Source organism: Ammodytes marinus, assembly GCF_949987685.1.
Source record: "Ammodytes marinus genome assembly, chromosome: 9".
NCBI lineage: Eukaryota > Metazoa > Chordata > Actinopteri > Uranoscopiformes > Ammodytidae > Ammodytes > Ammodytes marinus.
In genome coordinates, this window is record NC_137213.1 from 23307132 (window position 1) to 23329463 (window position 22332).

General features: G+C 41.6%; 2 protein-coding genes across 2 annotated transcripts; one reads left to right on the forward strand and one right to left on the reverse strand.

Annotated features, from left to right (window-relative positions):
* Positions 1-5161: 5161 nt before the first annotated feature.
* c8a (complement component 8, alpha polypeptide) lies at positions 5162-9342 on the forward strand (the record flags this gene model as incomplete). The annotated part of the gene is made up of 10 exons (XM_080034097.1): positions 5162-5299; positions 5867-6014; positions 6218-6365; positions 6627-6816; positions 6916-7098; positions 7701-7941; positions 8038-8166; positions 8378-8535; positions 8659-8884; positions 9191-9342. The coding sequence occupies 10 exons, from the start codon at positions 5162-5164 to the stop codon at positions 9340-9342; spliced, it is 1713 nt and encodes a 570-aa protein (XP_079890223.1).
* A 559-nt stretch (positions 9343-9901) lies between these two features.
* c8b (complement component 8, beta polypeptide) lies at positions 9902-20615 on the reverse strand (the record flags this gene model as incomplete). Its single annotated transcript, XM_080034098.1, has 12 exons — positions 9902-10059; positions 10160-10231; positions 10882-11035; positions 11434-11597; positions 11702-11830; positions 12302-12542; positions 13293-13490; positions 13839-13971; positions 14094-14235; positions 15007-15154; positions 15824-15951; positions 20537-20615. The coding sequence occupies 12 exons, from the start codon at positions 20613-20615 to the stop codon at positions 9902-9904; spliced, it is 1746 nt and encodes a 581-aa protein (XP_079890224.1).
* Between the last annotated feature and the right edge of the window lie 1717 nt (positions 20616-22332).

Sequence of the window (22332 nt, forward strand, 5' to 3'; positions counted from 1 at the left end):
ACTTTATCATGCAAGGTAGTTGTACAATTAATTAGGTTAAAATGATAAATTACCGTATGGGGTTTTTCAGCATGTGGGTCTGTAAAATAAAAGGGGTTTAAAAGGAATTTAAACAGGGAAAATAGACATCATCTATTGAGAGGAAACACTGCATTAGTATTAATATAGGTAATACATGCTTACTCTTCAAGCCAGTGAGGCCATGTTTTGATTTTTTTGAGTGTTTCTTGAAGTCCACTTCCTCGTAAATCATGTCATTGCACGCTTCATAGTTAATGTCCTGCTGATATACACTAGCAGGGAAGACAATGGGAAATGTCGTGATAATAACACATGGAAATGTGACACAATGTGCGACTGCAGGTACTACAACAAAACTGACCTTGTACTGTGTTGAACCCCGTCATTCAAAGACGCGTGGTTACTATGGTCTGTTCCCCGGGCAGCAGACTGAGACTCAGCAGCTGCTGGATCAGTGTCATCAGCGTGGGAGCTAGAAAAAAGCTCCATGCTCACCTCCTCACTGGGAGACCACTGTTCTGGCACAGCAGGCTCTGGGAACTCTGAAAGGTTTATTGGTATGGGGAAGCAGGCTGGATCAAGGGGGATTATGTGCCGATTGCCGAGGTTCAGATCTTGGACTCCGGTGCTCATAAGGGGCTCTGCTATTGGATTGCATACTGACGATTTGATTGAGTCACGTTTTGGATCCTCAAAATCTGTGACCCCGCAGTCATCTGGTGCAGGGAGGCCAATGCTGAACAGAAGCAAGGCCTCCCTTTCCAGTGCACCAAAGTCCACCATTTCACCCTCTGCTGTTCCCATCTCTGTACTCTCAAAGTCGGGGAACTCCGGAGCGTCCAGAACAGGGTTGGAGATGGACGCTGGTTCAGACTCCGGCTCATGGCTCGGGGCTCGTCTAAAAACTGGGGACACCTCTACAAGAAGAAAGCAAAATCAGCGCTTGAACAGATGTTGAGTCTGAACACAAATAAGCATAATGGAAAAATGTAGTATGAATATGTCAAAGTAAAATACAAACGTTTGCCGTCTGTACATACAAAAAGGGAGGGGGGGGGGGGCAAACTAAGGTCAAGTAAGTAAAAGGGATAGTTCAGTAGGTTTGAAGTGAGGTTGTATGAGGTACTTTGTATGAACATACATTTGAACAGATATATATATTTTTTTTAAGTAAGCATTTACTCTCAGTGCATCTAATTTAATATGAATATCATGGAAAAGTTAAAGGAGAAGAAAGAAATTTGGTCCTTTTAGCTAACTTCCTGTCAGTGACTGCAGTTAACAGTCCCCTCCCTCGTCCCTACCACATGAACGTGCAGCTATCTTTGTCAAATAGTGCCGCGATGGAGAGCAACGAGTCATCGTTTACGGGCACAGAGACCCGCCTCTCTATAGAGCTATCTCCTGATTGGATAAAAACGAGCGCGATACCCGAAATCTTATCTGTCAATTACTGCACAGCTGAATGACTGCGAGACCTGTGTTATGAACTGTGCACACTGTTTAGATGATTGCTGCATGAATATAGAGTGATTTAACATGTATATTAATGTAATTAAATACGTACCGGTACTCACGTAATTAAATTTTTTTTTAAACTGGTGTTTCGTTAGATTCTTATATTTTGAGATGCTAGATTTCTGTGAGCTAAAAGCTCATTTATATTTCACTTCATGTGCAATGAATCCAGAATATATAAAACTTTCCCTTTTTGAAAAAATTAACTTTTCCATGATATTCCAATTATATGAGAGAAAAAAAAGCATTTTTCTGCCGGCCCCTCTGCAACAGTACAATGCTGACTTCCGCAACAGCGACGTCTCCCCATAAGTCCTTACAGCGACTGTGCTGATCGCAATCTCTTTAAGGTAACAGACTTACTATGCATAAGTACCTCATACAACAGCACTTGAAAAATAAATATATATATATATATCCCTAAGTGTGGCTATGGAAATGAAAAAAAAAAGTAATAATTGAAGGAAGCTAACATACCGTTAACTGTGGGTAGATGGTAACGGCTGAGATCTACAAACGGAGGCCTGTTGGGTTTTGGTGGCGACGGCCCCGGCGACATCAAATCCGCTAGACATCTCTTTGGAGGAGCAGAGGGCGGATGGGGTTCACCAGTCCGGACATAGGGAAGTTTAGCTTTCTTATCCAACACAGAATCTAGCCAGTGGGAAATACAATATCGTTAACACTTATGAAATCTCACTTTGAATAAACTGTGTAAGAAGCTAAGGCTTTATTTCTGAATAGAGCTTACTGTCTGAAGAGAAGCAGGATTTGAAAGGCCTGGCAGAACTACAAGCCACGCGTGAATGGTGTGGCGGAGGGATGGGTAGCTCGAGCTTGGCACTTTCAATGTTCTTTGGCGGCGGAGGGAACACCTTGTCACCGGAGACGTGCTTGGGCTCGGCAGAGGGAAACATCCGCCTGGGTGAAAACATATCCCTGGCCTTCTCCAAGGTGCTCATCATTCTGTTGTCAGAGTCGACACATACATTGGGAGGGGGAGGAGTGATAAGGCTATCTGGGCTGCAGTGGGGGAGCTCGGAGGTCGATTGGTCACTTTGGAAAGAAGCCCCGTCCTTTGCTGTGGATTTTTTTATTGAGGGCAACTCGCTGGGAGCACTGGAAGGCCTGGCAATCAGATCAGCATACGTAGGCTCCTCCTCTGTGTTCACTTTAAATGCTTTGATCGTTTTGAAAGGAAGCAGCAGACGTTTCTTCTTGGGTTTAGTTTGCGGTGGGACTACTTTCCCGGGCTCTGGTTCTAGTTTGTGCTCCTTTTTGGCTTGCGGTTGGGTCTTGTGCTCTTTGACAGGCGGGACAGGGAGCACCGGAGGCATGTGTCGGTCTTTGAGGGACTGCCGCGTCGTGCCCTCTCCATTGGGGTGCTGGGATGAGGTGGAGGTCTGCTGCTGAGGTAGAGGGGGGAAGGAAATTGGTTGCTTGCCGCCAGACGCCGTCAGCCTATCTCTGAAGAGGACCCGGGGAAGCACCAGCGGATTGTTCTCTACGGCACTATTCCGGCTGCCGCAGTGGCCCCGAGGAGTGAGGTGTTTGGGTTTCTCTGCAACAGCTGGCCGACTGGCTTTGGATTGAGCCAGGAGGGCCTCTTCCTGAAACTTGGCCCTCAGAGCTTTGACGTTGTTTGGTCGCTCCTTTGAGAAAAAAAAAAACAACATTACTCATTTAGATCATTTGGATTACTATAAATGTTTGATTCATTCACAGGCTTTACTCAACCTGGTTAATTTAGGGGAGCCAAACCCCCTAATGCTGACACAAAATAATTGAAAGGTTGGTTTACCAAAATTACAAACAACACACTAACTCACCCCCTGGTGGTATCTAGTTATGCAGATGGTTTTGGTTTTACATGCCGAGGTTTTCTTAAAGACCTCTTAGATTTCAGCCAAATAGTCTATAGGAGATGAATGGAAATCTTCTAAACGTCTCTTTCCACAAACAGAGCAGAGCTTCGATGATTTAATTATTTAATTGATATGTTGATCAGAATTTAAAGAAATGTTAAATAGACAAATTAATCAACAACAATGAAGGTATGCTAATTGTTAGTCCACAGAACACACAGGGACCTTTGACATTGAGGTAGATGGGTTGTACAGAATAACAGGTTATAGAGATAGATAGGCAACAGTCAGAAAGGAGGAGGCTGCTTAACATTTATTATTATTATTTTCCTACCTACTTCCGCTCAATTTTCATTTCACTTCATTGTTGCCACATATATTATTATAATTGGATTAAAGTGAAGTTAGAAAAACCATAAACGTTTATGTTATTTAGGCTATACTAGCAAGAGGAACAAATTGAATAAAAAACACACACACACACACACACACACACACACACACACACACACACACACACACACACACACACACACACACACACACACACACACACACACACACACACACACACACACACACACACACACACACACACACACACACACACACACACACACACACACACACACACACACACACACACACACACACATTCAACATGGGGAAAAAGCTAGCACAGAGCATGGCAGGAAGGCTACCTACATTCAGCTATCCTCTTACAGACCTCAAAATAAAGTTCCCTCAGAGAAAAATCTATAAAAGTTACCTCTTCCATGGTGGCTCCGTTTTTAGCCTGCATTAACGTTAAGAGCTGTCCATTTGGAAAGCGGTCTAAACTTAGCTTTTTGCTGACGGCTACGTTGACAAATCAAGCGAGGAGAATCAAACGGAGTGTTTATGATGAGGCTGAAACAAACAATTTGAAAGCGCCGCCGCCGCCGCGAGGGGGTGAGTCGACCATGGGTGAGACGCACCTGCGTGCTGCGCGTGACCTGATGACTTGCACGTTCATGCTTTTTGATCACCAATTATTGACCATTCGAAAATAAAAATAAAAATAATTTACAAATTGGAAGCGTCAGAAGGTAATCAAAGATGATAAGTCTGTACTAATAAAAAAACAAGTAATAATACAAATATATATACATATTACACAAATGACTAATACTTATAATAAATAAAGAAATACTCATCATCATCATCATCATCATCATTGCTTCATCATCTCACTGTAGACATCGAAAGAAGGAATATGTTTGTGTTTCAGTTTGAAGTAGCCTATAGTAGGCTACTGTTGTTACAGTTACAAGTGTTTGTGTATATTGCGATGACGGGAAATCTGGGTTACTGATCATTAAAAAAAAAACTTTCCAAACTGTTGTAAGAGCATGTGTTTACTCTTGATCAATCATTCACTGTGGTCGGTCAACACAGGAATGTAGCCTACAGACGTCCCCACAGGATCACAACTGCAGTTTTGTGATGTTGGATTTTTGTTCATAGGGATCGACTAGCCATACTCAATTTTTAGTATGGCGATATTGATGAATATACTCCTGACTTTATGCACACTGAACCTGTTCATTCATTTCAGACCTATTGTGCATGCATCCCCGAGGCCGGTGACAACTGCTGCTGACAAAAGGTGCAGTATTCCTTGCTTTACTAGCTCACCTCTCACATTCACTTGATAACATCTTGATAGAAGTGATTTAATATATCCTAATGCTATGGGTATTAGAAGATGAACTGAGATGATGCTAGGTGTTTTTTGGGGTTCCAGTGGTGCTTGGACGAGGAGGGCCAGAGCTGTAAACAGACCCATACCCATCAACTGTAAGCTTGGGAGTTGGTCATCTTGGACTCCTTGTAACGCCTGCACAGACAAAAAGGTAACAGTGTCTTTTAACTGCATAAATAATTCATTTAAAAATTCAATTCTGAAAACTTGTTTAATGGTTGACATGTGTGTGTCAACAGTAAAAGTAGAACGCTTTTCAAACACTGGGGTTTAAACTAGACACGCTTTTTTGTCAGTTAGCTCAGATCAACACATAGTTGATGAGCCGATCAATAGGTCCAAAGGGAACAATGATTATACAATGATCAAATCAATAAGCACTTTTGCCCCCAATGAGGTCAGTAAAAGTGAACTTGGGTTTTTACAATGCCCCTGTCATTTTAAGGCATTTTATCTCCACAACAAAGAACTTGTCTAGGATCTTTGGAACCACTCGTAGATAATACACAAACAACACAAATGCTAAATAGCCTACTGTAGCTACTAATAGGTGGAATGCAGGAATGTATCGAATTTAGATAACTGTACCTGTGCCGCTGTAAAAACATAATGCAATGTAACATATGTGGCCTTCATCGCAACAATGTTGTAAGGGAATGGACATTGTAGTGAGGGATTTCAAGTGCTGCTAACTCAATTGTAAGTCTTTGTCTTATAGTTCCGTTTCCAATACCTGGAGAAGCCCTCACAGTTTGGCGGCACAGATTGCCTGGGGCCACTGTGGGAAAGGCTGGAATGTCCAGAAGCAACCACCCAGTGTCTGGTGCCAGATTACTGCGGAGAGAGCTTCACCTGTAAAGAAACAGGCAAGTTCCATCAACGACTACTCAAGACTATAAGCACATTCTCTCCACGGTGTTTTGTCCCATGGTGTGTGTGTGTGTGTGTGTGTGTGTGTGTGTGCGTGTGTGTGTGTGTGTGTGTGTGTGTGTGTGTGTGTGTGTGTGTGTATGCGCACGTACAGCACATGTTAATCGGTGTGAGTGCGACTGTTTACCTGTCTATCCAGGGCGCTGCATCAGCCAGTCCCTGCGCTGTAATGGAGAGTCAGACTGTGAGGATGTTTCCGATGAAGACGACTGCCAAGTAGTCAACCAGAGAGACGACAAGTGTTCCACCCTACTGCCCATCCCTGGTGCTGAACGTGGCATTCAGGGGTAAATATTCATATTTAGCTAGTATAGGTGTTTGTGCTTGTCATTCACTTTACTTTATATAAACAGAAGGTTTCAAAGGCAATACAGCGCTGTGATTTACCCAGACAAAACAAACTATTCTTCACCAAGCAAATTGCTTTTGAAACAACCGTATTGAACATCATTTCATTAGTCGGCCTATTATACCATTATTTATTTTGCTTGATATAAATCTCATTTATACTTTCCATTTATACATTGGAATTGTTCCACTTTGCCCAGCTACAACGTGTTGACTGGACAGTTAGTGGATCCTGTACTCGACCCACAGTACTTTGGAGGACAGTGTGAATATGTCTACAACGGTGAATGGGGTAAATTCATCTATGATGCATTCTGTGAGAGCCTGCGCTACAGTGACGAGGAGAAGAACTACAGGAAACCCTACAACTACCATACCTACCATTTTGTGGTATTGTACAGTAATGTTGTGATTCTCTTTCTGTCTGTTTTCTCGTAATTCAAAAAAATGGGCTGTTTCGAGCACTGCATTTTGTTTACCCTGTTACAGGCTGAAGCTACGTCCGAGGGCTCTGAGGAATACTATGAAGATGTGGTGAGCCTGCTGAATGCCAGGAAGGAAATGAGCTCGGCCAAAGGCGGGGCCTCGGTGGGGGTCTACTATGTGGAAGTGGGAATGAGTGGAAGTAGTGAATCTGAGTTTCTCAAGAACGTATCGCAGCTTAATAGACAGGTATGTTCTGTTAGCCTACAGATTAACATGTTCTACATCATAACAAATGCTATCAATTATATTAAAGGTGGAGTCTGAGTCAGCGATTCTGGAGAGAGCTTGTCGTGAACATCACTTTTCCAGTGTTAATACACACCCTAGGCTCTGTAAACTGTTATGTAAACAAAGGCTATGTAAATAAAGGGGGCCCACCAAAGCTAGCAACATGCCCATTGACAGAGCCAAGGCTGTATTAACACTGGATTTCAGTGCAAACACACAGTACAGACATGTAGCGGATCGTGAGGAGATATCCAATGATTTTGACAAAAAGTGATTTTGATAAAAAGTGTTCTTCAGAATTGCTGACTCCATCTTTAGGCTAATGCTTTAAATATATAATATATAATTATTGAGGTGAGGGTTAGACAATTGTTTTAGATATTTGGACAAGAATATTCCTGCTTGCTTTCCTCCTCTGTGTTATATTAGAAGATTGATGCCGGACGTCATGTCCATCCATTTCAAATGAAGCAATTTAAAACAACTTTTTTCATATATTTCTACACCTGAAAGAAAAATCACTTTACTCCATTCAAACATGCCTTTCTTTTCTCCTTCAGGAGCTAGGATTTGTCAGGCTCTATTCCAAAGTGCAGACAGCTCACTTCAAAATGAGAAGTGACAAGCTGATGCTTCATGACGATTTCTACCTTTCACTCATGGAGCTCCCTGAAGAGTATGACTTTGGGATGTACTCGCGCTTCCTCAACATTTTCGGCACCCACTATGTCACAGAGGGAACTATGGGGGGAACCCTTGAATATGTTGTGGCTATCAACAAAAAATCCATGGAAAATTCAAGTACTCTTGGCTGTCCCGTTTGTCAATCCGTGTCACTTAACGGTAAATGCAATGGAAAGTAACCCTTGTTTAATTGTCTTCCCCTAACTCTCACAGAGCTCGAGGGTTCGCAGGTTGGTTCATGCCTTGGCGGTTCTATTGGTATAAGCGTTCCGATCAAAGCAGTAACAGCAGGTCTCAAATTGGGCGGGAAAAGATGCAGTAAAGATGGAGAATTTGATGGAGGTGAGAAATTATATCAGACGCTTGCCCATCTTGAGGTCATCATAATGCCTTGAACTTGAGTTTATTAGCTTTATTTTCTACTATGTCTAATTTCCATCAACTAACAAATTACATGAATGATTTTTGTAGTCTAATAGGCTACTGTGTTACCTGAGCTTACATGACAAATTGTTTATCTTTTTCTTTTCAAAAAAAATAAAAAATAAATCAGATAAGGACGCCGATTCAGTTGAGATTGAGGACATTGTTACTCTAGTGAAGGGAGGGATCATAGACAGCAGCAGTGGCCTGGTGGTTATCAGGAACCCTGACACCTACAAGAAATGGGGAGCGAGCCTCAAATACAACCCTGCACTCATCGAATACGAGGTAACATGCTAAAGCTAAACAAACTTAAATTCTAGACTTATGACCTGGCTGCTTCTTATTTTTTATACTAATTTTTTCTCTTTCTGTTCTTCCTTTCTCTATTCTTGTGCCCCAATGACCCAGACCATGCCAATCTATGAGCTAGTGCGCCTCAGCACAGCCGCGGACCATGTAGGTGAGAGGCTGGCCAACTTGCAGAAGGCCTGGGATGAGTATCTGCAGCAGTTCGACCCCTGTCGCTGTGCCCCCTGCAGGCACAACGGGATCCCTGTCCTAACGGGAACCTCCTGTAACTGCGTCTGTAAGTCAGGCTACCGGGGAGAGGCCTGCGAAGAGACTGACAGAAGAGGTGAGGCGTCTGTCATAAGTGGGCTAGGCCTAAACAGCCTGGCACTGCCCGCCTACCTACTTCCGCTCAATTTTCATTTCCCTTCAGTAGTCTGTCTCATGGGGTCAGTCTGGGTCCGCGGTATATTTGCGGGCTTTCTCAGGATATATTTTTACATGACCAATCAGCAAACAGAGGGAGTGTCAACCTGTAGTAGTGTTCATTAGTGTTTACTTGTACATATTGATAGGGACTGTTCTCTTTTGCATACTTATTAGCTGCCTGGAAATCAAAATCAGCTTTAATCCCACTTCATTTTGTCTACAGATACCAAGACAGATGGGTCGTGGTCGTGTTGGGGTGTGTGGTCATCCTGTGCTTCAGGGGGGAGGACTCGCTCAAGAACCTGTGATAACCCTGCACCCGATGGAGGCGGGTCACCCTGCCTGGGCTCCTCCTCTCAAAATCAGCGCTGCTAGAGTGGTGTTTCTCTCAAACCTGCATGCTTTCAAGTGCTAATACAAAATAAAAATAAAAAATTTCCATCAACAAAAACTGCTCTTTCACAGTCTCTGACAGTTTTGTCAATGTCTGAGATCTCAAAAATCATATACTTTAACAGCTTGTATTTCAAGTAATAAATGTGTGTAATGCAGACTTGAAAGTGTTGAATGTTTTTACGTCTGAACTTTTCAGCACAAGAGTGAACTGTCAATTTTAGAGGCTTTATATGACATTTCAGAAATTGCCTTGAATGTTAAATGAGGGTTGAATGCGGGTAACAGGTGCTTAATTCAGGTCAATGCCCGAGGAGGATCTAGTAGCATGCTGCAATCCTACACATCTAGAACACGCGACACACAAGGTTTAACACTCTTTATAAAATATACACTTTAGATATCCCGTTTCCAATCCAGTTTTTATTCACATATGATTTCTCATGTCACAATGGGCAGTCAGAAGATTAACACACCACAGACTAAACTCTGAAGGTGGTATTTTATTAATCTGTGTGTCCAGGTTAGACATTTAACAGCTTTAAAAGCATTCAATGGACTCTTGCTGCAGTCCTCTGCATGCCAGACCTCCGTTGCTGCTGGGTGCTGGGTTGTTACACTGTCGACTCCTCGTCTTTCTTGCACCACTGCAGGACGACCATGCAGCCCAGCAGCTCCAGCTGCCGTCAATGGCTATTTCTGTAAGAAGCAATATATCACGAATCATTGTATCAATATATCTGGGTTTTGTGCAAGGACAGAAACACAGTGTTTTCTTTTGTGGATCTTGAGACCAAACCTTTTTGCCTTTGAGTGATCTCACAGCCCCGTCCAGTGTAGCCGAGAGGACACACACAGTCACACCTGGTGCCTGTTGAGGAAGACAGAGATATTTTCTTTTACCATCTTAAGTATCACAATTACCATGACTGTGATCACCAATATAGTCACTTTCTGCACTATTCTTTGTGTTTGGGTAAAAAAAAAAAATCACATAATGTTCCTTTAAAGGTGACATATTATGCAAAGTGTACTTTTTCACGTTTTTCTACATTATTATGGGTGCCCAGTGTTACTAGAGTTTCCCAAAGTATAAGAAATAACAACGCTCTCTCTTTTTTCGCCACCATTCTGAAAACCTGTGTTGAACCAGCCGGTACAGATTTTCCCCCATATGATGTCACACAGGCAGAAACCACACCCCCATTACTAACCTAACTTACCTAGAACTACCTCCACCTGTGATAAGCACCAATCAGAGCAGACTAGGCTTTTTGGAAGGTGGGGCTTAAAGAGACAGGACACTACACCATGAAAACAGTTACTTGTTGAAACCTAAAATTTTTAAAATTTTACCTGAAAATTAGCATAATATGTGACCTTTTAGTAAAGCCTCAAGCTTTGGCACAAACTAGGAGTAAAAACGAAACATATCTTAGGAGAGAAGGTCAGAATAATGCAAAGAAGATGGATAACTGATGGAGATGGAACCATAGAACACAACATTAATCTCTAAAGCACCTTGCAGAACGGCCACTCCATTGTTGCGGCAGGGGGCACATCGACACGCGTCAGCCTCCGCCAAGTACTCTGACAGCGCTTTCTTTAGGTTTCTTTTCAGGGTGCTATCCTGGGAGAAGTCTCTGGAGGTCACCAGCTCATACAGCGGCCGGATCTAACCAGAAAACAAATTTCACTATTACACCACAATCCTTTTACTGTTGCAAATCACTTTGATATTTTCATTTTCAGATAGAGCCATTTGGGAAAGCACCACAGATGTTGAAACCGGACCGTGTTGGAGCAAGGTATTTGGGCGCAGTAGTTGCTATTTGCCAACTTTTGCTGTTTGTTCTCCAACTTGCTATTGAATTGATCAGCCCTGATGTACTTTGCCTCTCTGTATTTTTGCCAGTCCTGTTACCGTTGCTGACCAACTCATTCGTCAATATTTCTGCATCAGTAAGTCAGTTCACAATGCTTGTTGGCAGTTTTTTGTTTGTAGCTTCAAATCGAAATGGTGACAAAATAAAGTATTAACAAGAAGATAAGAGAGCAGACAGAGACACTCACCGTCTTGTGAATAAAATCGGGGTTAAAACGCACGCCCTCGCCCCATATCTCCATCAGGTGCGGGGTAGGAAGCTTTTTAGACACCAAAGCAGTGATGGATCGACTACTTCCACCCTTTACAACAGCAACAAAGTCCTCCACCATGCTGCCACGCCCAGTGTCCTCTGGGGAGAGACAGGATGACGTTAAGCATTTCAGCGAGAGTTAATGTGTCTTAGGTCAGAAGAACATATTCCGCAGGGCGTTTGAGAAAAACATGGAACCTTACTGCCCATCTCATTCAGCAGGCCATCACAGGATCCACCATAAGCCGCCGCCGTCACATAAACACCATAGATGTTGGCCCCGAGCCTAAGGCCTGCCTCTGTACAGCGCTTGTAGTCTTCCAAAGAATAATCTTAAAGAAAAAAATTCCAACAGCTGGTTGATACTGACTTTTAGAATGATCCTTCATGAAATGTCACAACATTTCAGTGCAATGAGTCATCAGTCTTTTCTAGGCTACCATACATGACATGTCAGTGTCAAAGCCTCTGGAAACCTGGTCTAAAATAGTAAAAAAAAAATCAATACAAGATATCAAACTTGGGTGTCTCAATAAGCTTTTACAAAAATCAGATGCTAACCAAATGTTCATAAATGAAAATATCATTCTAATTGTTAGACGCATTTTGTGGCTTTGGGTTTACAGGGTTTCGAGGATGCAAGAAATATATGACATCGCTTCAATTGCCAAACCCCAGCATAAACACTTGATAATCGTCTACGTTAATGCATTCTTGCAAAGTGTTTTGAATTAAATAGCTGAGTAATTAAATCTTGACTGCCCCACCATGACTCCAGTTTGGCAGACACTGTTTTAAATCACCTGTCTTCGCAAGTTTCTCCTTGTTCAGGATGATGGTGTGCTCATAGTCTCCTCCGAGCGTTGCCTCTGTGATGTAGTGGGTGCCATAGTCTCTGAAGATCTGTCTGTATTCCCCATAAACATAGGACTGTGGCAGGGAGCGCAGACGCTGCAGGAACTCTGGGTGAAGCACCAACTCATCCGACTTCAGCATGTACTGGGACAACTCCAGCACTGCTTTGGCCCTCACAAAGCTGTTGGTCTGAGGAGGGAATGAGTGGGAGGCAGCAGGTGATTGATGATTTTAAAATAAAATACAAAGAAACGATTTTTACAAGGTACAGGGATAAAGACGGTGTTTAACATAGTGTATATGTTGACATGTATGTATGTATTTGTATATTTGTATATATATGGTGGTATTTATAGAATATTGAATGTTTAATTAGATATTATTATTATTATTATTATTATTATTATTATTAAAAGATAACTAGACAAAATTGTTAGATAAATACTTAATTGGTAATGAATTTTATACTATTGATAACTTACATATATTAATAATATATGTTTTGATTAATATATCAGTAATTAGGAAGCTGATACTCATTATGGATGAATAAATTAGGGAGAAGGGGTGAGATTTAATAAGTGTTTGTCTTCTCACTCCTTTTCGAACAGGTAAAGCAAGTGTTTGACAGTTTATTTTCATTGGTGGTTTTCAGTGTGTGTAAATATAAATGTATTGCAACTGTCCACTTGTTTCATCATAATATTCTACTGTTTATAATTGTTTATTTCTTTCTTTTTCTTTACTTGTTCGAAATTAAAAAAAATTAAATTTCAATTTCAATTTGACACACACTGATTTCAGGTTAAGATTGCTGTCAGTGGTCTAATTTCAAATTACTTTGTATAAATTGTGAATTCGTAAAGTTTAGTTTGCTTTTCAGAAGTCAGTAGGTTGTACAGCGGTCAGGAGGAGAGAAACAAACAAACGATATCTCACCGTGCCAGAATAACGGCGAATCTTCTTCGCGGACTTGCTGTATTTTTCATCTTTGAAGTTGAAGCCGATTTCAAACACGCCTGGAATGGCAAAGCCAAAGGAAACAGTGGTTGTCTTGGTACGCTCCTCCACGGTGTAGTCATTGTAGTCAGAGTACGACTCAAAAGACTGCAGGGCAAAATCCAGCGAGCCTTTTGTCTGCAAATACATGGTAAAAAAATATTATTTTTTTGTGAGTAATAAGCAGGACGATATTACTTAAAGGTGCTACAAGGAACTTTTAAATATTTCTGAAACAGTCTAATTCTCCCTCTGATGATCATAAATGACATGTAACAGCAAACGATACCATCAGTGCAAAGAATGCTACTTTTATATCGTTGTTCGTAATACCTTTATCATGGGTACGCTCACCCAGGAACTTCTAATCTTATAACAATTAATGTTAAATGTTTGCAAGGGTGAAATACTTTCGGAAAAGAAACTATAATCTCATATATCAACTCCAACTCAATACTATTAAAAAGTGGGATCGCCTGTACACACCTGTAAAGTGTACTGTTGCAAGTTGTAAGGCTTCCTGAACCTGACATCCTGGATGTAGAATGGCAAGCAACTGCCGGCATAATATCTGTTGTCCAGCACCACTCCCTCCAGGTTACTGTTCAAAACGTTGATTCTAAAAGAAAGAGTCAAATTAACGGTGAGCTGATTGAGTTAAAAAGAGTTACATTGTTTACACTCCCTAACCCGCTATGCTATTTTGGACTTACACTGAGGACTATTGGGAAGGTGACTCACCCTTTGGCAAGGTTTTCGATTCCCCAGTACTCTTCAGCCTCTTCCCTGCAGGGCTTGGAAACCTTCCCACAGCCCACTTCATCTGACATGTCCCCACAGTCGTCCTCCCCGTTACACTGCAGAGTTCTGTGAATACAGCGACCTGGAGGAAAAGCCAGGTCATGGTATGGCATATTGTCATGTATCATTTCCAAAACAAGATAGAATTCAGAGGTTTATAGGTGGAGTCTGCGATTCTGCAGAAAGCAAAATCAGTGAATATTTCCTCACTGTCCTTGTCCGAAACCTGACTTTACTGTGTGTGTGTGTGTGTGTGTGTGTGTGTGCGCGTGCGTGCGTGCGTGCGTGCGTGTGTGTGTGTGTGTGTGCTGAAAGAATCTGGTTATATTAGGGTACATACACAGCCGAGGCTCTGTAAACGGATGTGTAGGGGGGGGGGGGGGGGGGGTCACATATGGGTTTGGAGGAGGGCCACCGCAACATGCCCGTTTACAGAGCCTATAGGCTGTTAATTAACACCAAAATTGCTAGTGTTAATACGGGTGTGTTTGCAGGTGGGTTTGTAAGCTTACCTGTTCCCTTTTTTGATTTGTAATTTCATATTTAGTGTAATGTCATGAGAATGGGATCAATCTTTTCATGTAAATCTCTGCATCGATAGTGAATAATTCAAGTAGAAAGCTCTAAAAATGCAAAGTAGGCCTTGTCTGAAATCTCCTGACTGGAATGAGGATGACTCACTGACATCCAACACAGATTGTTAATGTTCTTTGTCTTGTGGCTTGAATTTTTAAACATCCCAACACCCGAGTGTTACTGCTGTCTGTGTGGTTGTATATCACAATCATATACTACATGGTTTTCCAGGTTGGGGTGTAGTAGTAAAGGATACAGGGATGGGTGTTGCGGATACCTGTTTGGGCGCAGAGGAATCCCTCACACAAAGGGACATTGACACAGGTGTAGCGGGCTGGGACATCACAGGCCTCCTCCTCCCTGCCGTGGAAATTGCACGGCTGTCCTCCAAACAGAGACGGCTGGTCCAGTTTAGCGAAGCGATACTGGATGGTTGGGATAGGAGACAAACACATAAAACGGTCAGAGAAACACAGAGGGAAGGCTATAGCCATTAACCAATAAAGGTGGTGGAAGAGCTTTGGAAAGTGCCCCGGGGGAACGATAACAGCCGTGATCCCATTAGAGGGCCGTTTTCACTTTGTCATGTCAAGGTTATTAATCCCCTTTCTTGTAAAGTGGATGAGATTGAGCACTGAAGTACATTAGCTGAGACGGTTGTTAGCAGTGGAGCTCGCTATACCTTACAGAAAGACAGCCCCACAAGGGTCAAAATGTTGTACTATAGCACCAAAGTTACATTAGCTTTATTTATTCAAATACTGTATGATCTCATTTATGATAAATAGTACACTGCAATTGGTGAGATTTTTTTTTCTGGCCAGGAGTTTATTGAGATGTTGGCCATACATTTAGTAGGCCTAACCTGCAGTCTATAAAACCAGTGTTTTTATTTTATAGAATTTTGTACAATTTATATGCTTGATCGTCAGGTAAAAGGTTACAGTTTTGAGTTAAAAGATAATAAAGGACATGCGTTTAATTATGTGGTTATCATCTGTTTACATAGCCTACATGATAAACACATGTAGCCTACTGTAGCTGTATTGTTCCCCAGGCCCACTACTATCACCTGCCTGGTATATCATACTTACTCTTTTCTTCTGACAGGTGTCACAGCGGGACCATGCGCTCCACTCTGATAAAACACAGTCCACTGGATGAACTAACTCCTGATGGCCCACTGAGCGAGCCTCACGAACACCAGGCTCTTCATTACTCACTGTTGTGGCGCCAACTCTACTGTGACATGTAGATGAAAATCATGACAAACCAAACTGACATTAACAGACATTTAATTCCACTTTGGAAGCACAATACATAGGTATCTCGCTATATGATTGCTATTAGGAATCAGCATGCCTTTTTACAGCATTACTGTTACATTAGATAAAGGTGGAGTCAACGATTCTGGAGAATGCTTGTTGTCAAAATTGTTTGTCTAAAATCAGTGAATATCTCCTCACGATGCGCTACCTTTACATGCTGTGTGTGCGCTGATAGAACATCCAGTGTTAGTACACAGCCTAGGCACAGTAAACAGGCATGTTGCTATAGCTACTGTGGGCCCCCTTTCTTTACCCTTTGTTCACATATCAGTTTACAGAGCAAAGGCTGTGTATAAACACCAGATTTTCTCAGCACACAGCCGCTTATGAGGAGATATGCACTGATTTTCAAAAATTGTTTTGACAACAAGCATTCTCCATAATTCGCTGACTCCCTCTTTTAATTAAATGAAAAAGAAAAGTAGGCAATCTATTAAGAAGACAATACAACTCCTACCTTAGCAGCACCAAGCTCAAAGAAATATATAGTATGCAGCCCTGCAAACTGAGGCCACTCGTCCGTATCGCCGCAGAAAGCATGGTCGTGTTTTATGACTGACTGCAGTGGGACTTGACTGCTCAGCTCTCTATGTCAACACAGACCGATCAATACTTTCCCTGGATATGAACTCACCGCGGCCATTAAGAATCCCAAGCGGAGCTCAATAAACACTACTGCAGGCCTCAGTGCCCCAAAACCAGGCGTTGTGGTGCTGGGTCTTATGTCAGTGTGTGTTTGCGGGGTGAGACACAGACCTCAGTATTATAACGGAGCAGTTAGGAATATGAAGGTAAGTTTCACAGGCAACCCCAAGACGTGTGTATTGTCTTCTCAGTTACTATAAACTCACTCAATTATATATAATCTGTAGCCATGTGATCATTCTAAACATGGAGAGAAACCCTACTACATAAGATAACACATATGACAGAAAGTTAAGGCATTTGTATTGAAATAAACTTTTCTACATTCGTTTACCATTACTCAATTTTGGAATTTACAGAATGACACAATGCCATGACTCAGCTGTAGTTTCCGTGAACGAAGCCAACGATCAATGTTTTCAGGTCAGCAGTGGTGGGAGGTAACTTACTGCAATTACTCAATTATTGTACTGAAGTAAAATTGTGAGGTAGGCCTACTCACAGAGCCGTCCCTAGCCTTCAGGGGGCCCTAAGCGAAATATGATTAGGGGGCCCCTCTCCAATGTTAGCGCTGCTGAAATTATAGATCTTTGTTAAAGAGGACCTATTATACTACTTTTCTGGTCTTAATTTCTTGTTTTACACTGCTATAGAGCAACCTGACACGAATCACATCACAAAAAACTATGTAGATTTTCGGGAAGCTCTTTCTCTTATTTTGGCGATCCAGCACGTCCTGTCAACACTTGAGTGTGTGTGCTTCGGCAATCTCCGCTCCCTCCGCCTGTGCATCGGCCATCTCCGCTACCCTCCCCCCCCCCCTCCTGCAAACCCCACTCCGTTGTGATTGGTTACCTTCCTTCCGGAACACTTTCAGTGGCGGGAAGCGCGAGCATGGACCTATAAGGGCGCGAGGCAGACGCGAACAGGGAAGCGACAGCATTACCGTACATGGAAACATCCGCGTGGTCACGTCACAAATTTTTATGCGACGTCACAAATTATGAAAGGGTAGACCGCTTTGAAGACGCGACTTCTCGACTCGCTAGAATAGTGTTTAGTGCTCTGCACAGACACCCCAGACGGTCAGCAGGGAATACATCGAAATGCATGTAAGTCATTATTTGATAATTTAGTATGGTTAAGCATGACTATGAATCATCATAACAACGTTTATAGGTCATAAAAGTCAAAAAGCATCATAGGTCCTCTTTAAATATCATTCACACACCCAGTGTTTTCCGCTAGTGCCTCCACTGTGTAGCTGTGTGAAAATATTAGACAGCTGAGATTCAGATCCTAGGGGGTTCCGGGGGTATGCCCCCCCGGGAGATTTTTTTAACCTTTTTAAAGTGAAATGCATGAATCTGGTGCACTTTGAGAGGAAAATTAAGAGGCTAAATCTGAGAAATTTAATGTGAACAAATAATTTGGAGACACTGGGTCAGATGAATTAGAAGCTATTGAAGAAGGACACATGGATTTTCCATAAAAATATTAATATAAAATAAAATATTATGGAGGGTCCTCTGGGTTGGGCTTGGAGCTCTTTTTCTTATACGGGACATATTTCTCTGTAATATAATGAATGCATTTAAATGCGGTGAGAGGAACGAAGCAGAAGAACTCTTGTCCAGCTATCTTTTTTTCCACAGACGAGGCTGAAATAGGCTATAGACTAATAGCAGTGTTTCCCCTAGAATTTTTTTTAGGCCCGGTGGTAAGAGCTGATGAAGAGTATGCGCGCCGCGTGGGTATCAAATTTCTAGAAGAAATTGACCAAAACGAACCCCATTTGGGATGAGCCTCTTTTAAAAGCCCGTTAAGAATGAGGGCATAGGGTTATGCTTTCACATTCAGTACGTTTGTACATGTGGTGTTTCTCACAGGATTTTTAGATCCTGCTGGGTGAGAATGGACCTTCTAGGGGGGTCTGGGGGTATCCCCCTGCAGAAGAAAACTTTATCCTTTTAAAGTTAAATGCATCAATCTGGTGCACTTTGAGCGGTGAAATCTGATTAATTATGTGCTCTGTAAACAACTGTCATATGTCCTGCCTATAACTATTTCCTGTAATAATTTGGAGACACAAGCCATGTAAACTATTGAAGAAAAACACGTGGATTTCAATAAAAAACAATAAACACTAAGATCTAATATAGACAGGTCCTGTCTAGGACTCATTTCTGGAATAATCTGAATCACCTAACCTTGAAGCTAGCCTACTGACATTTTTTTTAATTTATTTTTTAGGCAAATAGCCTTGTTGAAAATAAATAATTAACATAGGCTACACATCATGATTAGCCTATTAACATGTGTGCTACATAAGGCAAATTCCCTATTCCGACCATTATATTTCATCTAGCCTATTTCTCAATTTAAAACATAAAAATAAAGTAGCATTGAAAATACAAAAAAATAAAGCTTGTAGCCCCACTATGGCCTGCTGTTTTCAAGATAACTTAACAGTTAAAACAATAAATACATTAATATGTCCCTTGAAAATAAATGAATGCTCTTCTGAGAATGGCAAAGGCAGTAGCAGTGTGGCACTTCTGTAAACTTACTGAAACGTGTGCATGCCGTTTTTTCAGCGCTGTCTCTGCTGTTGATACAGATTGGTTGTGTTGCCACGGCGACGTAGCGATTTCAACTTTCTAAGTTTTGCTCAGCACTTTTTCCTGTTCAACGTCCCTGTTACTGAGTCCTTAATATTTCCACAGAGCAGGCGCTGGTTTTATTTTCGCCACTAGTTCAGCGTTTGCTTGCTAGTCATGCTTCTGCTCATTGGCTTCTGTGTTTAACAAGTGCGCACCGAATGCACACGCGCATCGAGCCGCGCGCAGACACACACACACGCGCAGACACACAGATCAGCTGATGGGATGATCAAACGAGAGGTTGTAAAGACAGGCGCACACGAGGGGTAGACCGACAGTGCCGCGCAGACGCGCGCAAATGATTATTACGGAATCAATGAAAGATTGATTTAAAAAAAAAAAAAAAAAAAAAAAATGTTTTAAGTCAGGCTGCTGTTGGCCTGGCGGGGGGTCTCGTTGGCCTGGCGGCCCCGCCAGGCCTGTATAATGGTAGGGGAAACACTGGCACTATACACAGTGCATGGGAAACTGAGGGCAGCCCCATTTCCAATTGTTTTTAAATAAACTCAATACACACTGTGCATGAATGTGAACGTGACATGATCAGATAATTTCGGATTACCTCACAGATTTTTAGGCTATAGATTATCTAGACCAAAACATTTTATTATTTTTTTTGTATGATAACTCACATTTGCATAATATGATGTTAATATCAAACACACAAACTAAAAAAAAATATATATATATATTTTCTTTTTTGAGTGGGCCCCCCTGGTGGGTATGAGTGGCTCTGCCTACTCATACCCAACATGATAATTTTTATTTTACTTTTAACTTATTTTCGACTACAACTACAAGATACCATTGTAGTTTTTACGCCACTAACTTTATTTGACAGTTGGGAGTTACTTTTCAGATTTAACATACGGTGTGATAATAAAACAATTAAAAAAAGGAACGTATTGTGACTGCAAATGTCTATACGTTTTTTTTTTCAAGCAGTTGCCCGGAAAAAGGATTTTCCCTCTTAACTGCTCAGATGGTTTCAATAATATAACTTTTGGAGGCTCTAAGGACACATTTGACAATATTTCACAATTAAAGCGAAGACTGCAGAAAAGTATAAAAACTCTAGAGAAATGTGTGCAGCTAAACTTAGTTTTTTCTTTGAATACATACCTTTTAATCATTACAAAATTATACACCATTGAATCACGTACATATTTACATGTGATTGACTGTCTGTATGCAGGAGCTCTGAAGTATCCATGTGAGGAGAGCAGCCTCTGTTGGATGGCTGCTTCCATGGTCTCTGTATAGATGGTATCAGGTTAAAGACTAGTGTAGTGTATTTTGTTATGACACATTCTAAGATTACTGTAGTGTATTATGTTACTATACATTTTATATTAAGGTCTACTGCTACAGAGGAGACAAAGACAGTCGACCTCATCTGGCAGGGGGCAAAGTCAGGGATGTCAGCTGCTTGAGTGAGGAAACCCTCAAGGCTGACCTGTAGATCATTCAAATTTCACATAAAGGTGACTGTTGTGTGAGTTAATCAAAGACAGTCTGGCTAAGAGTTAACAGTAGTTTATTGACCCTGGCGATCATCATCATCAGCAGCATTGTCTTAAAAGTTGCTGAATCAGACTTCTTGGCCAACGTGACATATCGCCTCCAGGTGACGATTAAACTCAGATGTCCTCTAGGGGCCGGAGGACAACCTCTGACTTATTAGGGTGGAGTTAGTTAGGGTACACCAATTAGGTGTTAGGAGGAGCAGGGCGTACTGTCCTAAAGAACCAATCAGCTCACTTAGAGTGGCGGTTAAAACCGGCCACAATTCTGGAAAAAGTCGGGTCTTTTAGGATACAGGAACTTTTCATAGCTTTTAGTTTTATGCATGTACCTCTATTAGTTTTTTGGCTACAAACACTTTAACTTTTTATTGGCTTCGTTTTGACTGCAGGATGAGTTTTGTTGTAAATAAAAGAATTGTTCCTGAAGACCTCCTCATCTGCATTCAACTGTGTCTTCCATCAACTAACTACCAACGCCGTTTTTCTGAGTAAAGGCCCAAGAAAATATACTACACTAGAAAAAAGGATAAGTAAACCAGGCAGAACACAGTGGGAATCACATGATATTTTATTTGTGACTGAACAGTGGCATGGGTACAGGTGTATTGGGAAGTCATAGACGTACAAAAGTCCTTTTTTTATCTCTTTTTCATGACAATTCTTAATTCCATAAATAAAATTTACAAAATATTTTTGGACTATTTCTCATTTTTCTTTCACGAGCAAGGGGGTACAGTTACCATTTGTTATTGTAAGTCTAAGCAGTTTAATAGTGATAGCTCTATTGTTCATACTATATAACGTTGCTTTTTCTCTTTTGACTATTTGGTTTTGGGTGGCGCAGACCTACAATACTGTATGCCCAACTGCTTTGTTACAACAATGACCTGTTTACTGTATACAAATGGACCTGACAAGGAGAACGGTGACTGGACAACAGAAATAAACCTGATAAGGCATAGAAAAATGCACTCTACTGTCTCTGAGCCCGGTGGTTAATAAACCACGTCACATCAGTTATGGATTTCTTCTGCTGATTCATTCGAGAAAAAAACAAAACAGAGACATAATTTGAAGAGGCAGGCTGTAAACAATGCGACCTCAAGTGGAAATGTAGAATATCCAAAAACAGGAAAATCTGCCTCCTATGTACCAAAAAAAAAAAAAAGTCTGAAACCTTCAAGAAGTAGTGGGGCTTTTGTTGCTATTCTTATGCTTGTCGAGCCCCCCTTCATTTCTCCCATCTGTCAGGTTCAAACTGAGTGAGACAGGTACAGCAGGCTTTATTTTCAATGACCATGTAACACATATTCACAGTTCATATCTCACCAACCCAAACAGAAACATAGACATTTTCAGAGAGAAAAAAAATTAAATGTAAAAATGGCAGCAAAAGCGGAACAGACACCCAGACGTCAAATGATGGAGGTGCTGGTAGGGG